The sequence below is a fragment of the Vidua macroura genome, chromosome 3 (genome assembly GCF_024509145.1).
Source record: "Vidua macroura isolate BioBank_ID:100142 chromosome 3, ASM2450914v1, whole genome shotgun sequence".
Taxonomy (NCBI): Eukaryota; Metazoa; Chordata; class Aves; order Passeriformes; family Viduidae; genus Vidua; species Vidua macroura.
Window position 1 is genome coordinate 85835129 of NC_071573.1, and position 15276 is coordinate 85850404.

Sequence of the window (15276 nt, forward strand, 5' to 3'; positions counted from 1 at the left end):
TAACACTGGACACCCGTAAGAGAGATCCAGAATCCTGTGTTTCACAAAGCAGAGCAGTGGTTGGCTATGAAAGAAGCCAGTACTGCTCTTCTGTCAATATTGTGAACACACTCAGCACTCCCCTATCTCTTCAGAGTTACCATCCTAATTATAGGAATAGATGATGCTTATGCACAAGCCAGTTGTAGTTCTGAACACGTGGAAAGCTATAGATGTAAATGTTTGTAACATTTACATCAAACATAGATGCAATTATACACTGTTCTGGGAAATACAGATATATTTAATAGACTTTAGAAAAACATACTTTTTCACAATTCTAACCCAGAACATCCACACCTATTGCTGCCCACTTTTTTTTAGGTTATTTATTTTCTCCTTTTGATAACCACCTCTCTGAGATATTAGAGAGAGTCACCATGGCTTAGTTAAATGTTGACACTAGGTAAACAAAACAGATGCTTTTAATCTCTTACTGAATTGCCCTCCATTTCTCCTGTCCAGCCTAACCAGTGTTTTCTGCATTTGTTCCAGGGAAAATTTAGTGAGAATTTCCCTGCACTTTAGAACACCTTCTTTTCCCCTAAGTGGCTTGCTTGGCTGCATGCAAGATCATTTACATTTTCATGATCCATGTTCAACTGGCAAGGTAGTCACTAGAGATTTCATCTTTGGCAAAGTTTTGTTTACTTGGACATAGCAACTTGTAGCTATGTGGTCCAGCTGTGTGAAGTACTTATGGAAGTGGGGAAAACAAGACTCTGCATGTAGGAGCTACTGGGAATGCAGCTGGCTTACTGAAAATCCAGTCTGGCTTCTCCAGCTCCTTCATTTATTCCACCGCTTGGCAAAGTGCTGCTGAAGGGCTGTCACTTGTGGTACACCCAGGCACTGATACTAGGGCAAACACTATTTAACTTCTTCAGTAATAAGCCATGCAGTGGTGCAGAGTACAGGTTTGCAAAGGGTACAAAACAGGAGGAGTGGTTCATGCACTAATAGAGGTGTACTGCCATTCAGGGCACCACTAACAGGATGGGCCATCAGGAGTCACCTGATGTTCAAAGGAAAGCGCCAAGCCTTGCACCATATGGTGGTGCAGTAGCTTCATGCACCAGTATGGGGTCAGTATCAAGTGGATGGAAAGCAGATTTGCAGAAAAGGACCTGGAGGTCCTGGTGGACAAGCTGGATGTGAGCTTGCACCATGGCCAATTCTGGGCTCACAAGTACAGGAGAGACAAGGGCACACTGAAGCAAGTCCAGCAAAGACACACTAAGATGATTAAAGGACTGGAGCACCTTTCAGACAAGGAAAGGCTTAGTGAGTTCAGATTGTTTAGTCTGGAGGAAAGAAAACCGGAGGGTGGGGAATGAGCAGGGAACAAAGACTAAACCAGACAGTCTGTTGCCTTTGACATTCAGAAACAGGACCAAGAGGCACTGAACATAAACTGAAACAGAGGAAACTCCACTGAAACATAAGAATAAATTTCTTTCATTCTTTTACTCTGGAGGTCATTGAATACTGGAACAGGTAGCCCAGAGAGGTCTTGTAGTCTCCAGCCCTGGAGATATTCAAAACTCAATTCTATATGGGACTCAACAACCTGTTCTAGATGACTCTTACTTGGAGCAGGATGATGTCCAAGGGTTGCTTCCAACCCTAGCTATTCTGCTATTCTATAATTTAACCCATTCTAACAAAATGATCTTGAAAATAATTTACCCTGCTTTCCCTATCCCTGCCTTCAAGTCATAATTCTTGTAGGGAATTTCAGTGCCCCTTATTGATGCCTATCTTGACTAGCATATTTTAAAAACACTTCTTATCACTTGATTCCGAAGTTTTTCATAGACCACGACAAACCGCAGTAAATTTACTGCACTTTTGCGAGAGGTAACTGGTAACCACTCCCTCCACAATAATGACTGCATGCTTCTGAATGCTGGCTACTAGAACCTGAAGTGTTCATGTGCCCTTTCATACCCAAATTTGTATATCTTAAGATGCCTCCCTAACATATTTTAGTGCAGTAAATGTATTACAGATTTCATCTCCTTTAAGATAACTTTCTGGAAAGTGTGTCATCACAATCTCTAAATGCACAGCACATTTTAGCCAGTTGCCTAAGTTCAAACTTCTTAAATTATACACAATGTCTTAGGAAAACATGTAAAATGTAGACCCATAATTCTTTTCCTTCAGTGAACTTAAGAGTTACATGAAACTTCTGCTCCATACATAATTCATACCCTTTCTTAAATACAGAAACTTCGTTTCCTATTCTCTAAACATTGTCAGGATGTGATAACATATTCCCACTTCATGTAGTGGAATAGATTGTACCAGTTCAAAATTTTTGAGACTGAAAGTATTTGAAATCTACTTCAGCTGAATCATCATCCAGCCTGAATAAGGTGATTCCTATATGCATTCTCCTATATACTTATTTTTATTAAAAGCTGTAGAGATTGTTTATGATGATACCTACATAGCTAACCTTTATCCTCACTCAACACAGTGACCTCACTGCTTTTCCTCATTACTTATATGCCATAAAGGGTCATAAAAAAAACAACAGTTGAAGAAAGATTGTCTTTTTACAGGTTTTATTTTACATTAAAGGGGAGGTGCTTTTTTTTTTTTTTTTGATTCACTTTCCCTGCTTTAAGCTTGATTTCCTGAATCTCTGTGCAACTTTAGTAAACTTTTAACTTAGCAGCATACAGACAGGGCCAAATTCTATTACTAGGGTTGTGAATCACAAAAAACTTCTTTAGTGCAGTCCTGTGTCTCAAGGAGTAACCCCAGCAGTTCTTACTGCATATTCTAGAACAACGTTCTAGACAGATTTTACTCTTTCTGAAAGCTTGGTTCTAAAAATTACACATTTCCTCTTTATTTATTGATAAATTGTAATCATCTACTTCAAAGCTGAAAGAGTCCTCTAGGCCAGTAATTTTTGAAGATCCTTAGTAACTCCACAAAACCTAAAACAAGGATTTGCCACTTCTCTTGGCCACTGCATCTAAGATTGTGAGCCTCATTAACATCTGTTCCTCCACATAACCAGATGCATAGCTCTGGTAAATATTTGGGACTCAATACAGAGATTGTCAGTCAAGATGAATACTCTGTTCAGCTATTACTTTCATAAAACCCCACACTCCAGAGCATTTCTCCATGGCTCATATTTTCCTCACTTCTATTTATTGCAACCATTCTGAAAAGATCCATCAAGTCATTTATTTAAGCATACAAGTTCAGATTCCTGGGGAAAGGTGTTTGTCTAATTGTAAGCTGTGCTCTTTCAAGAGTGTTCCAGGAGACAATAAACTAAAGGAGCATAAGCAGCTTCTAATGAGAGTCCAAAGCAAACAAAAGGTTTAACAGTCTTCAGGACTAAGATGGTTATAGACCAAACAGTTCTGCAAACTTTACCCTTTAGGATTGCTGTGTACAAAAACCCCTATGATGAATATAAAAGGATTTATGGGTGCTTCAAAGTGATGATCAAGTACGATTCTGAAGTGGAACGGTATTCCCAGTTTCATGTCTGTACTACCTGAAGGATAGTTTTATCATCCAAAATCACCTCTTGTGACTTGAACTATAGCAAAACTGTCTGTTGTTAACTACAGAAGCAATGCAAGCTCCCGCTTTCATTTTAGAAGCTTTCAAGAATAAATTAAGTCAAAAAGCACAGCATATTGCACAGGAAACTGTTCTTGTTACTGTATCTTAGATGCACCATTTATAAAGATGCCCTAATTGTTTCACTACTATGTGAAGTTCAATTTACTGGATTCTATGCTGTACTTTACATCATTCATAACTTATGCCTAAAAATTGAGAATGAGGTCAGGCAGAAAATTAATTCCAGGACAACAGTATTATGCTGAAGACATTTAAAATACATTTACTTGCCAATAGCTATTGCTGCTCCTAAGCTGATTTTTCAAAGAACAAAACCAGTTCTTTCCAATAAACAATACCACATCTCATGTGTTATTCACAGGACAAATATACATACATTGTTCCAGGGTATTAGCCTCTGAGCTAATTTCTGTAAATTAGCCACAAGCCTGCGCTGGGTCTAAGCAAGAAAATGAGAGTAACTATTTACTGATAACCCACTTAAAACAGTTGAGTAAATTATACCACACATTTAGTCCTAAACAGTGATACAGAACAAGCATCTCACATTTTTCCAAAAATGATGCACCAGAAAACTGAGATAATATGCATTTTAATAGATTTAAAAGATTTTTAAAGTCCAGTTGCTTTCAGTCAGCATTAGATTATTCTAATGTATATTTGATTTCTACTTAAATGCACTATTCTATTTAAAATGTAACTAGCCAATAAAATCACATATGCCTTTTTTGCCCACAGCTTTATCCTTCATCACTTTTTAGTGAACCATGAAAAAAAAATTCATACTTGCATATTTTTAGTCTGCATGCTTGATGGACTCTGCACTAGCTAACTTTGCTATTATACTGTGCCACTCTAAAAATCAAACTTAGTAATACAACAGTCTTGTCAGAAAAGAAAAGATCTTCTATACTTAAGAATAAAAAAATTAAAAATTTGCAAAAAAAAAACATTTGTAACTCATTGTAATAAATGAATCCTGACAGTCAAAAACTGAACCTTGATATATACTCCTGGGCTTCAAAACACAGAATACAATCAGAGATATAGACAAACTTGAAAAGCTTATGAACCCACCAAAATCACACAAAGAGAAATACTGTACTGCATGTTTTAAAATAATCTATTCAAAACAACTTTTATGCTACAGGAAGCTTTTACCACAAGCAACTTGCAACGGTGGATGAAATCTGGGAAAGCCCCTTAAATTTTCACATGCCACCTCAGTGAAATTACCACATTAAGGAAAGTGACCCTTAGGCATTGCAAACCTCTTTCTGCACTTCTGTATCATCTGCTTATACCTAGAAAGGATTCATTTTACCAAAAGACAATATACGTATGCACCTCTAACTTAAATTAGTCCTAATCCAAGCTGAAGGCATTTCCTTTTCAAAGGTGACAACAAAAAGCGTGCTAAAAAGCTCACGTGTCCCACCAAGAATACCAATTTTGATTAAAAATAAGGTACAAGATGGTCTTTGCAAAAATAAGTAGAGCAAAGAAATTTTCCGGAAAAGCAGAAATGCAGAGTACCAGACAAGCAGAATGGAGGCTCAGCTTCACCTTTTCTTCTTGTTCCTTGTCAGGCCCAGCAGAAAGACAATCACTGAACAGCAGGTGCAGCACTATAGGCACACGTGAGCTGGGCCAGGGCCAGAGCCAGGGAGGACAACCCAGCACAAGCATCAGACAACAGGAGGTGCTACGCTAGTCCAGCTCATTTACTATTGTGTACATTTAGCATCTGCCATAACTGTGACTACAGACTGTCCACCTCAAACCTGATGCCTTGTGGTCTTTAACAAACACAGGTGACTCTGAAAGTGTATGACTCACCTGTTGCTAAAATATTTTATTATCAGATTTTGTTCTCAGAAAGATTATGCCGTTTATACTAGTCAATGAAAGAAAAGCCCACGTGGGAAGAAAGTACTCAGCAGTAACATATATGTATCTCTTCAGCTTGTCTGGATGCTATCCTTGCTGCTATGGCAGGTAAGTGATTCATCTTACTCTGCAATATGATAAAGCTGATTACTCCTTCAAACATATTAAGGCAGGAGTGAACTGCTACGTTAGACACCAAGGTTCTCTATTTAGAAAGATCTTGAGTGTCTTTAAAACTTTTTTAAGAAGTATAATTTTAAATTCTTCTTCCTAGTTTCTATTTTGGAATAAAAGTAAAGAAGGGTAACCCATTTGTAATTCAAACCAAATTGTATCTTACATCTTAAGAGAAGCAATTTTCCTCCAGGTCAACAGTACTTACTGAAATACTCTTCTGTTTGCTTTTTTTAACCCTTCTAAAACAAAACCATCGTTCAAAGATCCACTTTCTCAAATGGGAAATGCAGTATAAGCTCTCATGCTTTCTCTGATGGGAGATCAGGCTAAGTGAAATACAAAGTTGCACAACTACATCAGCAGAGATTCTGATTTTCTACTGCATCTGTAAATTCCAGTTCTCCAGGAGTTATATACCAGCAAGACTTGCACTTGTCCCTGTAAAAGTTCACTGCCTATTAAGGCAGAGTAGTAAAGCTATGTGTCAGGCCATACTTAAATAAAGCAGGTACACAGCTGTATATGTTTAAACATAAATAGAACTATAGAATGAAAAGTGTATGAACTAGACATTATATGACATTATAGATGATGTATCCCAGATACAGATGTATCAAAAAACAAACAAACAAACCTAAGAAGACGCTGAACTTCAGTAAAGGTGCAAATTCTCAAAACTCCTTTGCTGGAGAAGCACTCACCAACTTACTGTAGTGAACACACAGCTACAGGATTTAATGGCAGGCTCATTGTACTGCCTGTGTTTGCTACTACAGTGCACCTCACCACAAGCAACAGCTTGGAATTCAGCAGAAGAAGGGCTCAAAACATCCTAGGATTTCTCATCAAGGTTTACAGAGAATGAGGAAAGACCAATTATGTCACCATAAATTGTAATCCTATCTTACCCTTGTAACATGGAAAAAGATAGATAAAAAAGACTCAAACTATACTGTTAAAGAAATACCCATAAGTGAAAACCACAATATAAAGTATCATAAATAAGCCACCTGTTGGATCATAATGCTTTGCTGATGTAAATGGAATAGACAGTGTAGGTAAAACTTATGGAACCTAGGAATAGTCTTCAAAATATAGAGAAGAAAGCACTTAACTCTGAGTCAAATGGTTTTCAAATGTAAAAGACATTTTAACATGCATAATGTTTGCTACATTTCACTTACATAGCTTTCAAAAAAAAGGTGACAATTCTTGGTTAAAGTGTTTACTTACATTGAAGGCATTAACTGCATTTTTGTCATAATACTTCTTCTTTTCATACTTATCCCTGATGAAAAATTCCACAGCTCTGAAGTAGGTAGTTTAAGGAAAATATGCATTCATATAAATAGTAATATCAACCACTCTACACTGTGGTTTTGTACTACACAAAATTAATCAGTTTAATCTCTGAAGAAAACAATATGAGAAAGATATAAGTATATATAAGTATATACTTATATATATATATATATAAGTATATATAAGTAACTCAGTGTTTCACAATTAGGGTATTTTCACCTGGTATTTATAATCTACATGGCTGTAGGACTGAAAATACTTGAACAATGGTACTCATATATGGCAAATAATTATAGTTTACCATATTAACTTGGGAAAAAATACTTTTTCTTCATAAAAGAGATGAAATATATGTACCTGTTCTCTGATTTGCATGTTATACCATTTATCAAATGCTGATCATAAACACTTCTCCAAGATCACTAAGTCCTCCATGAGAGTCTCCTGTTAAAACAAACATCCCTGTGGAAGGGGAAAAAAAGCCAAAACAACTAGTGATAAAAAGATATTGAAGCAAAGATGGAAGTAGCAGCAAGCATATTGCTGTAGAAAACCAGAACTGACAACTCAGTAGCTCAAATGCAAAAAAGACAGCCAGTTTTCCTCAATTATTCTCTCAGCTTCATAAAGCAGCTCATCCAAAGCAGTGTGAATTCTTTCAATTTAGTAAAGCTGACTCTCTAAGATCTGAAGAATAAATTTTAACTACTTTGTCCAGCAATGTGATTATCCATTCAAAAACTGATATTGTAACTGTGGAAGCTCAGACTCGTTGGCTCAAACTTCCAAAGCATTTTTCCGCAATCGATGGAAGGACACCCTTAAGCGCCACATACTGTGTCCTAGGATTAACACCGAATTCAGAGCACTCAGTCTCTTCTGTGCATCAAATTATATTGTCAAAAATCATAGCTTCAAACTGTATGCAAATGTCACCTGAAGACAATTTCATAAAAGTCACAAAAATCAAAACACTGCTTTCCATTTCTTTCCAAATTTATATAAATTGTAAAGGCCTTCCTGAGCACTTTGAAGGTACAACTGTATTAGTACTAATAGTGCGAAAAAATTTACTGTTGGAAAAAATAGTTTTCAACAGGAAACTAAAGCTGCCATACCAAAAAAAAAAAAAAATCATAATTATCCTGAAAGTTAGTTTCTACATTACAGAAATTAATTTTTTCTTCCCTGCCAAGTACCAGGAAAGAAAAAAAAAAAAAAAGGCTTAGAAAGGTCACTCTTGTGATTAAGAAGCAGAAATGAGGAGGGATCTTTAGCAGGAGACTTTGGGTAGATCCCACAAACACATTCCTCCTGTGTCTCCACTTTACTACCTTAAAACTAGAAGTATATTTATACTGCTACATGAATTTAAACACTAATACAGATGAACATATACAAAATTGATCATCACATGCAAAATATTTTCAACGTTTATCCAAAATAATGTTCAGAATATAAGAATATTCACAAGCAGAACACTGATGACACATACTAAGCATCACTACTATTTTGTAGTGATACAACGGGCAAATAAAAAAGGCAAAAAACATCCATAACACAACAGCTTGTCATGAATGCCAAGTCGGTAAGTAGCTGCCAAAGTTATGGGAAAACTGATAAATAAAGCAGAAATTGTTGCAATTACCTCTCATGGCAGTGCAGTGTTAATAAAGAAAACACAGGCAATTAAGTATATTCAGTTAACTAAGTCCACAACTATTCAAAAAGGTACGTAATTAATTCAAGGCATACAGCGTGAAAAAAAATTATTTTCAAAGTCTAAAAATTAGACTTTTGGTCTGATCTGAGAAGAAAAGCTTAAAGCATTATTACTTCTCCTGCAGTAGCACCAGTGAATTTAAGTTAGCTTCAACAAAAAAAATATACATCTTCAAGACCCATTTTGGGATAAGTTTTAGTCAAAATATTTCAATCATACGGCTAAAATAAAGTTACAGAATATTACAGCTAGAATACTATGGTGCTATCTGATTCTTTTCGTATGTTTAATGCAAAGGCTACTAAAATATGAAAAAAGTATCTGTTTTGCTCAAGTGCATTTTTTTAATGAGGAGTCTAACTCTTCCAAAAAAAGAAATCCTCTGTCATAACATATCAAGTGCAGTATCTAATAAACAGAAGAACCAGAATCATCTTTGTATACAGCAAATTTAGATCAAATTACAACTAAGTCTGTTTATCAGCTCCTGTAGCTGGGCAAAGACTCAGCTCCCTTAAGAGTAGGTGTTTAGGATCTCATTATAATTAAAGAGTTACAATAAGATCAGGTGAAGCAAATCCTACCTATGGAGTAACTTCACTAAATCAAGAAAAAAATCCCAGATTTAAATTAATGTCATTATTATCCTAGTGATTCAGTAAAGGTATTTTGTGAGTTATTTATTGCCAGCAGACGGTTTTTCTTCCAACCCTTCCTGTACAGGTACACAGTGATAACCACACACAAACACAACTGGCAGCCCTCAGAGACCTTGGGTTTATTTATGTATTCCCATGCAGTCACCTAGAGAAAGAAATCCATGCTTCACTGGAGTAAGATGCAATGGCTTATTTTACTGTAGCATTCAGCTCATTATTTGCTGATCAAATGCTTCTAAATTTCAGATGGCAGTTACTCAAGACAAAGAAAATATTCAAGAGCTCTCCAATATCACTCTAACTTCCTACATACAAGAAATTTATGAAGTCACCTCTTCTGAAAGCAAAAATAAATGGTGCTTGCCAAATCTCATTACGAAGTAGATTTGCTGTGACTGAAGTGATTTAAATCTTTTCTGAACTGTTCTCAACTTTCACTGTCATTTCTTATACAACAATATCAATGAAATAAATAACATAAGCTGACAAATGTAGCAGTTCCTTGAAACACTCATAACATCTCAATTGCATTAAAAGTCATTTCAATGTGAAAGCCAAAACAAAAAGGATACTGATCTGTTTGAGGTCTTCGGAAGTTCTCTGGCAGATTGGCTTCATAGAGTAGTCTTGCTTTAGTATTTCCCATTTCCTGCATGCACTGGGGAAAAGTGGTAGAAAACAGTTCATGTCCGTCAATAGTTTAAACTCTGAAACAGTGAGAATGCTACTGTGGAGTGCTTAAATGACATTACAAGTTTCTAACTTGGAGACCTCCCTGTTACCATAGGTCTTGGGAGATATGACCATGGCACAGGAGGGCTGCCTGCCCAGACTTGATGGACAAAGCTAGCAACATAGATCCTGTTTGCAGTGTAAACTAACCCATCCAGGGAAAGACAAGCTTTGACCTCTCAGGATGGCTCTTCAGACCAGGAAGACAAAGAATAATAAAATTTGCCTGATGGCAGGAAGAGGCTTCAGACTGGAACATACCTGGAAGAGTCAGTGCTTGATACATCAAAAGAACACCAACAGGCATCACACAGATATGCGAGTGCTACTGTCCTGTCCCTTACTAAAAAGGCTTACAACACTTTTTCTACAAATACAACCAAGAAGTAGTTTTCAGAGTCCTTGGGGTAAGGTAGAATACCTCTAAAATGATACAGAAATGAGAGGTAAACCAACTTCTGAAGAGAGTTTTATGAACGTAGGCTCGCTACAGTAGAAGTATGATACATGCAAAAGCTAATAGGATTGTAAAACATGTAAGGGGGGCATCATGATAAATGCAAATCCTTTCAGAAGTACTCCTGACATCCTTTCCAAACTGGAAACATATTTGAAGATATTTTACCTGTATTTGCTCTGGCGTCCATTGATCCAAGTTGACAGACTTGACCCTTGATATATGAACCCCAAGATTTCGATGTATTCCAGCACATCTGATGCAGATAAAAACACCAGTGTTCCAAGAAGCCCATCTTGGTCCTAAAAGGAATGGGGAAATAAATAAATTATTTTCAAAATTCCACATACTGTGAGGATTTTCTCTGGCATAATTCTATACCGACAACGTGAACAAAGAGGCTTGAATAAAGGCTCACCTCTGCCTCTCTAGAATACCTATCACTTTTAACAATTTCCAGTGTTAACAATTTTATTCACAGATTTCTACTTCTAAATAATGTCACAAAACATTAACTAGACAGATGTATCTAGAAAGTTGTATGTTGCATCCACCTCCGAAACAATACAACAAACAAAATTTCTAAAGTTGGTTTACTAGCAGTAAGATTTTTGCTTGCATCTTGAATAATTTTTATGGCTCAGATGAAGCATCAACATAAACCAGTAGAAGTTGCTCAATTTAAAAGCTTCTTAAGACATGCATCTGTACTTAACTTGAAATTAACTGCAGGGCAATCTTATATTAATGCAACAAATACCTCATATAGCACAGGCTCTACAACAGTAGCATGCAAGCTCTTAGGAAATGATTATACAGAGATTTGCAAAACCAACTGATAAAAATATCCATCTAAAAATGGTGGAAAACTGAGTATGTTCAATATCCTTGATTTCTAAACTACCATTTACAGCCAAATGGATTTTCTAACAGAATCAGGCTGATTTATTAACCACCATTGTTTCTCAACTGTGCTGGCATGTTGAGACAGTTAAAGTATGCTGGCCTGAATTTTCACGGTGACACTTAGGATTTTTCACTTGAAACTACTATTCATTCTCTAAACACATTGATATCATTTTATTCCAGCCCTGTATACCACCACTGTTAAAACTACTACTTTGAAGTCCATCTAGTTCAGAGCTCTAAGGAGTTAAAAGATTAAATAATTACCATCAAAAGCAAGAAGGCATATTGAAGAGTTGGAAAACATTTCAAGCAGTTAGTTTGTGCTTTTGTATGACAGATGTGCTCCTAGACCACTCCTGCAACTGCAGCCATTTGCATTTCAATATCAATATATTGTATGAACACTTTCCTGGGACCTACAGAAGAGCTTTATGCTTCCCTCTCCTGATCTTTTGCTTAGGACTGTGTTGGTTTGACCTGGCAAACACCCATAGAGCTGCTCATTCACTCTCCTCTCCTACAGAACAGGGAGAAAAGAGCAGGAAGGTGAGAAGACTTGCAGATTGAGATAACAGTTTTATAAGTGAAGCAAAAACTGCAGACAAAAGGGGGAAAAAAAGAAAAGAAAGGATTTCTTCATTACTTCCCATGTCCAGGCAGCTGTCCAGCCACTTCCTAAAAAGCTGTGCTTCAGCACCCACAACACTTGTTTTGAACACCACCATAACCAACATTGTCCTTTCTTCCCTTCCTTGAGCACTTTATCACATGGCATAGAGTGGTCAATTTGAGTCAGCAGACATCTCAGCTGTACTTCCTGCCCACCCACTACTCAGCCTTTAAACTCTGGGGAACAGAAGGAGAAAAGCGAAGTTCTGATAGTGTTCAAGCAATAGCCAGAATAAGGAAGCAGGAGAAATCCTTTCAGTTAGATTCCATTCTTTAGAATTGGTATTTGAAAATCCCAAGACACATTCACACATTCCCTCATTTGCTCAAGAAGCATTACTCTTACTAGTAGAAATACTAGCATTATTTTGCATAATCACCTTGCTTTTAATTTATCTTGCTCAATATCTCAAAAAGTCAGAACACTTGATGTCCACTGCTTGACCTTTAAGACCATAATCATTAAAATGACTGTCAGCCTTCAAAGGAAGTGCTACTGTCATAAAATTTGATTTCAAGGGTCAAAAGATCTAGGAATCACTCACCAAAACTAACACATCTTTTCCCATATGACTATTTTATCTTACAACTACTACTAGTCAGGTAAGAATGGTGAGACTCTTTGCAATGTGTCTTAAATACTTCAACAACTAGCAACCTATTGATCTGCCTTTTTATTTCCCCCTATAAAACACTACAGACACAAAATACTCGCTCTTACACTTGGTAGATTTTTATTACAAGAAATTCTCACTTAAAATTTATACCACTTTTAGTTTTAGTGCTCCAGGATAGAGTTTTGCAGGTCATTTTCCTCAACCTATTAATCAAGTTTCAGCTAAAATAGTGCACCAGAAGAAACTTAATAAAAAAACCTTCATAGCCACTCCACTAAGGTAGATGAAGTACTTCAGTTCATGCAAAAGATTAATCTAGCCATGACAGTTTAGAAAGAGATAAGATAAAGTCTTGTGTACCCAACAGCTTCTCCAGTTTTCCCCTTGAAGTAACCCATGTGCCTTCTAAAAACTGGAGCCAGTTTGATCAGGTTACTAGGGACAAGAAGGTGTTTAACTATAGCACCTGTGTGCTGTCCAAGTTTCTACCCCTATAGGGTGTTTACAAAACCACTATGAACATTTTACCACAAATGAGTTTGTACAACTACACATCACATGAATTTCCTATTCTCCAAGTACTGCCTCAGCTATGAAATTCCAGACAGGCAAATTCTACATTAATGAGACAAGACTGGAAGGAAGACTTGACATGACTGAAGTCTAAATAAATTAAGGGAGAGATTATTAATTGTAGTTAAAGTATTACACTTGAAACTTTGTTAAAAAGTACAACAACTTTTGAAGTAGATGGCTTTCTCCTGAAAAAGAGTAGTTTTGTATTTCCCCAAAAGCTCGAATTTCATTAATTAGTACTTATTTATGAAATAAATTTTGGAAATCAAATCTATTCAAGCAATGAAGGAACAAATTAAACAGTGGAATAACAGGCAAACCTGAGGCCAGATAAAAATATTCATGTGTAACCTCTGAATTTAATTCTGAGTAATGACAATATGCAATATTAAACACTTTAAATGAAAAATGTTTTCATTAATCTAAATCAATCATAACCACAGTTAAGCACTAGGCAAGAGAAAACATTTTCTGTGTGTTCATCATACCAACTATGCTTGACTTAACCAAACAGTCAACTAAAGCCTAGGCTGCAAACATTTCTGTGTGAAAAATGTTTAACAGTAATTCAGAGTGATTCAATAAACAATATACAGTTTTGTCAAGGATCCTTATTTCTCAACACAGAAAATATTTTGCACTAACAGAAATATTTACAGGTTTCTTTTTGTTGGGTCCTTAAAGATATTTGGTTTCCTTTAGAAAAATTTTCAAGAGTAACCTGGTTTAACTGCTGCATGTATTTTTGCTAGGCAATTAAGAAGACAGATATTTGGCTTCAGAAATGAAGACTGGACATCAAGAATCTCGGTGACTGCTGTTTTCTACTATTTAAAACACCTTTATATATCATTAGTTACACTATCTTACCTACCAAGAACTGCACTATACACTGCAACTTGAGTCAGCCAAAAATAACACAAAATACTTGTCATGTTTGATGTAAGTTTTTATAGAATTGTAATTTTGTTCTTCTGAAAGTAATTTGAATTTTTACTAGAAGCGTCAACGTGGACTAGAGCAGCTTGCTGCACCACTCCAATATAAAAATACACTTAAAGTTATTTCTTCAGTCATCTAAGATATAGACAATTGCTCAAAAATATTTTCAGTCTCTTTCATCCTTTACTAAAGTTAATTTTAGGAAAAAGGCCATAGGACTGAAAATGACCAATATTTATACTAGACTATATACTAGAATACTGTGAAGTCCCTGGAATACTGCCCAGATGAACAAAGGAATAAACTTCAGCAACCCAAAGACAGATTGCTGCTTCCAAGAGAAGAATCAATTTTTTTTTCTTCATGCTAAACTTTCTTTTCCATATTTCTATACATCATCTACTGGTTAGACCTAAATTCCTATTTCAGTTCTTAGCTGGTGGTTGTGAAGGTGTGTGCTGTCTTCCAGAGAAATCATGACAAGATTCTGAATGCACTAGGTCATATACAATTTAAAGAATCCTTAAAATAACTAGGTTATTTTTTAGGCGTACAAGGTTTATTGCGTGTATTTAGTCTTACTGACAACTGCAATTTAGTTGCCTTCATAAAAAGGAGTGATGAATTTTGACTGGAAATTTAAACACAGCACAAATGCAAGTTTCTTGTAAGAGCTAAACAGAAAGGTGGATTTGAGCCATCATATAGCTTCACAAAAATTAATTTGGAGTCTTGGCTATTGCATGTTAAATGAAAAGCACCAAGCAACATTTCCCAGTATTGGGCTTGGCTGGGATGGAGTTAACTTGCTGCATTGCAGCTCCTATGGAGATATGTTTTAGATTTGTGACCAAAACAGTGCTGGTAACAGTAATGCTTTGGCTACAGCTGGACAGTGCTTGCACAATCAAGGATTGCTTTTCTATCCCTACCCAGCAGGCAGGGAGTGGGCAAGAGGCCAGG

At 36.3% G+C, this 15276-nt stretch overlaps 1 protein-coding gene across 3 annotated transcripts in view; it reads right to left on the minus strand.

Moving 5' to 3' along the window:
• Positions 1-15276, minus strand: part of SMAP1 (small ArfGAP 1) — a 91245-nt gene that overhangs the window by 53296 nt on the left and 22673 nt on the right. For all 3 annotated transcript variants that reach the window (XM_053973267.1, XM_053973266.1, XM_053973268.1), the window contains exons 2-4: positions 10769-10902; positions 9984-10069; positions 6961-7036 (exon numbers count right to left, since the gene is read on the minus strand). In XM_053973267.1, coding sequence (XP_053829242.1) covers positions 6961-7036; positions 9984-10069; positions 10769-10902 — 296 coding nt within the window. The remainder of the gene's footprint in view (positions 1-6960; positions 7037-9983; positions 10070-10768; positions 10903-15276) is intronic.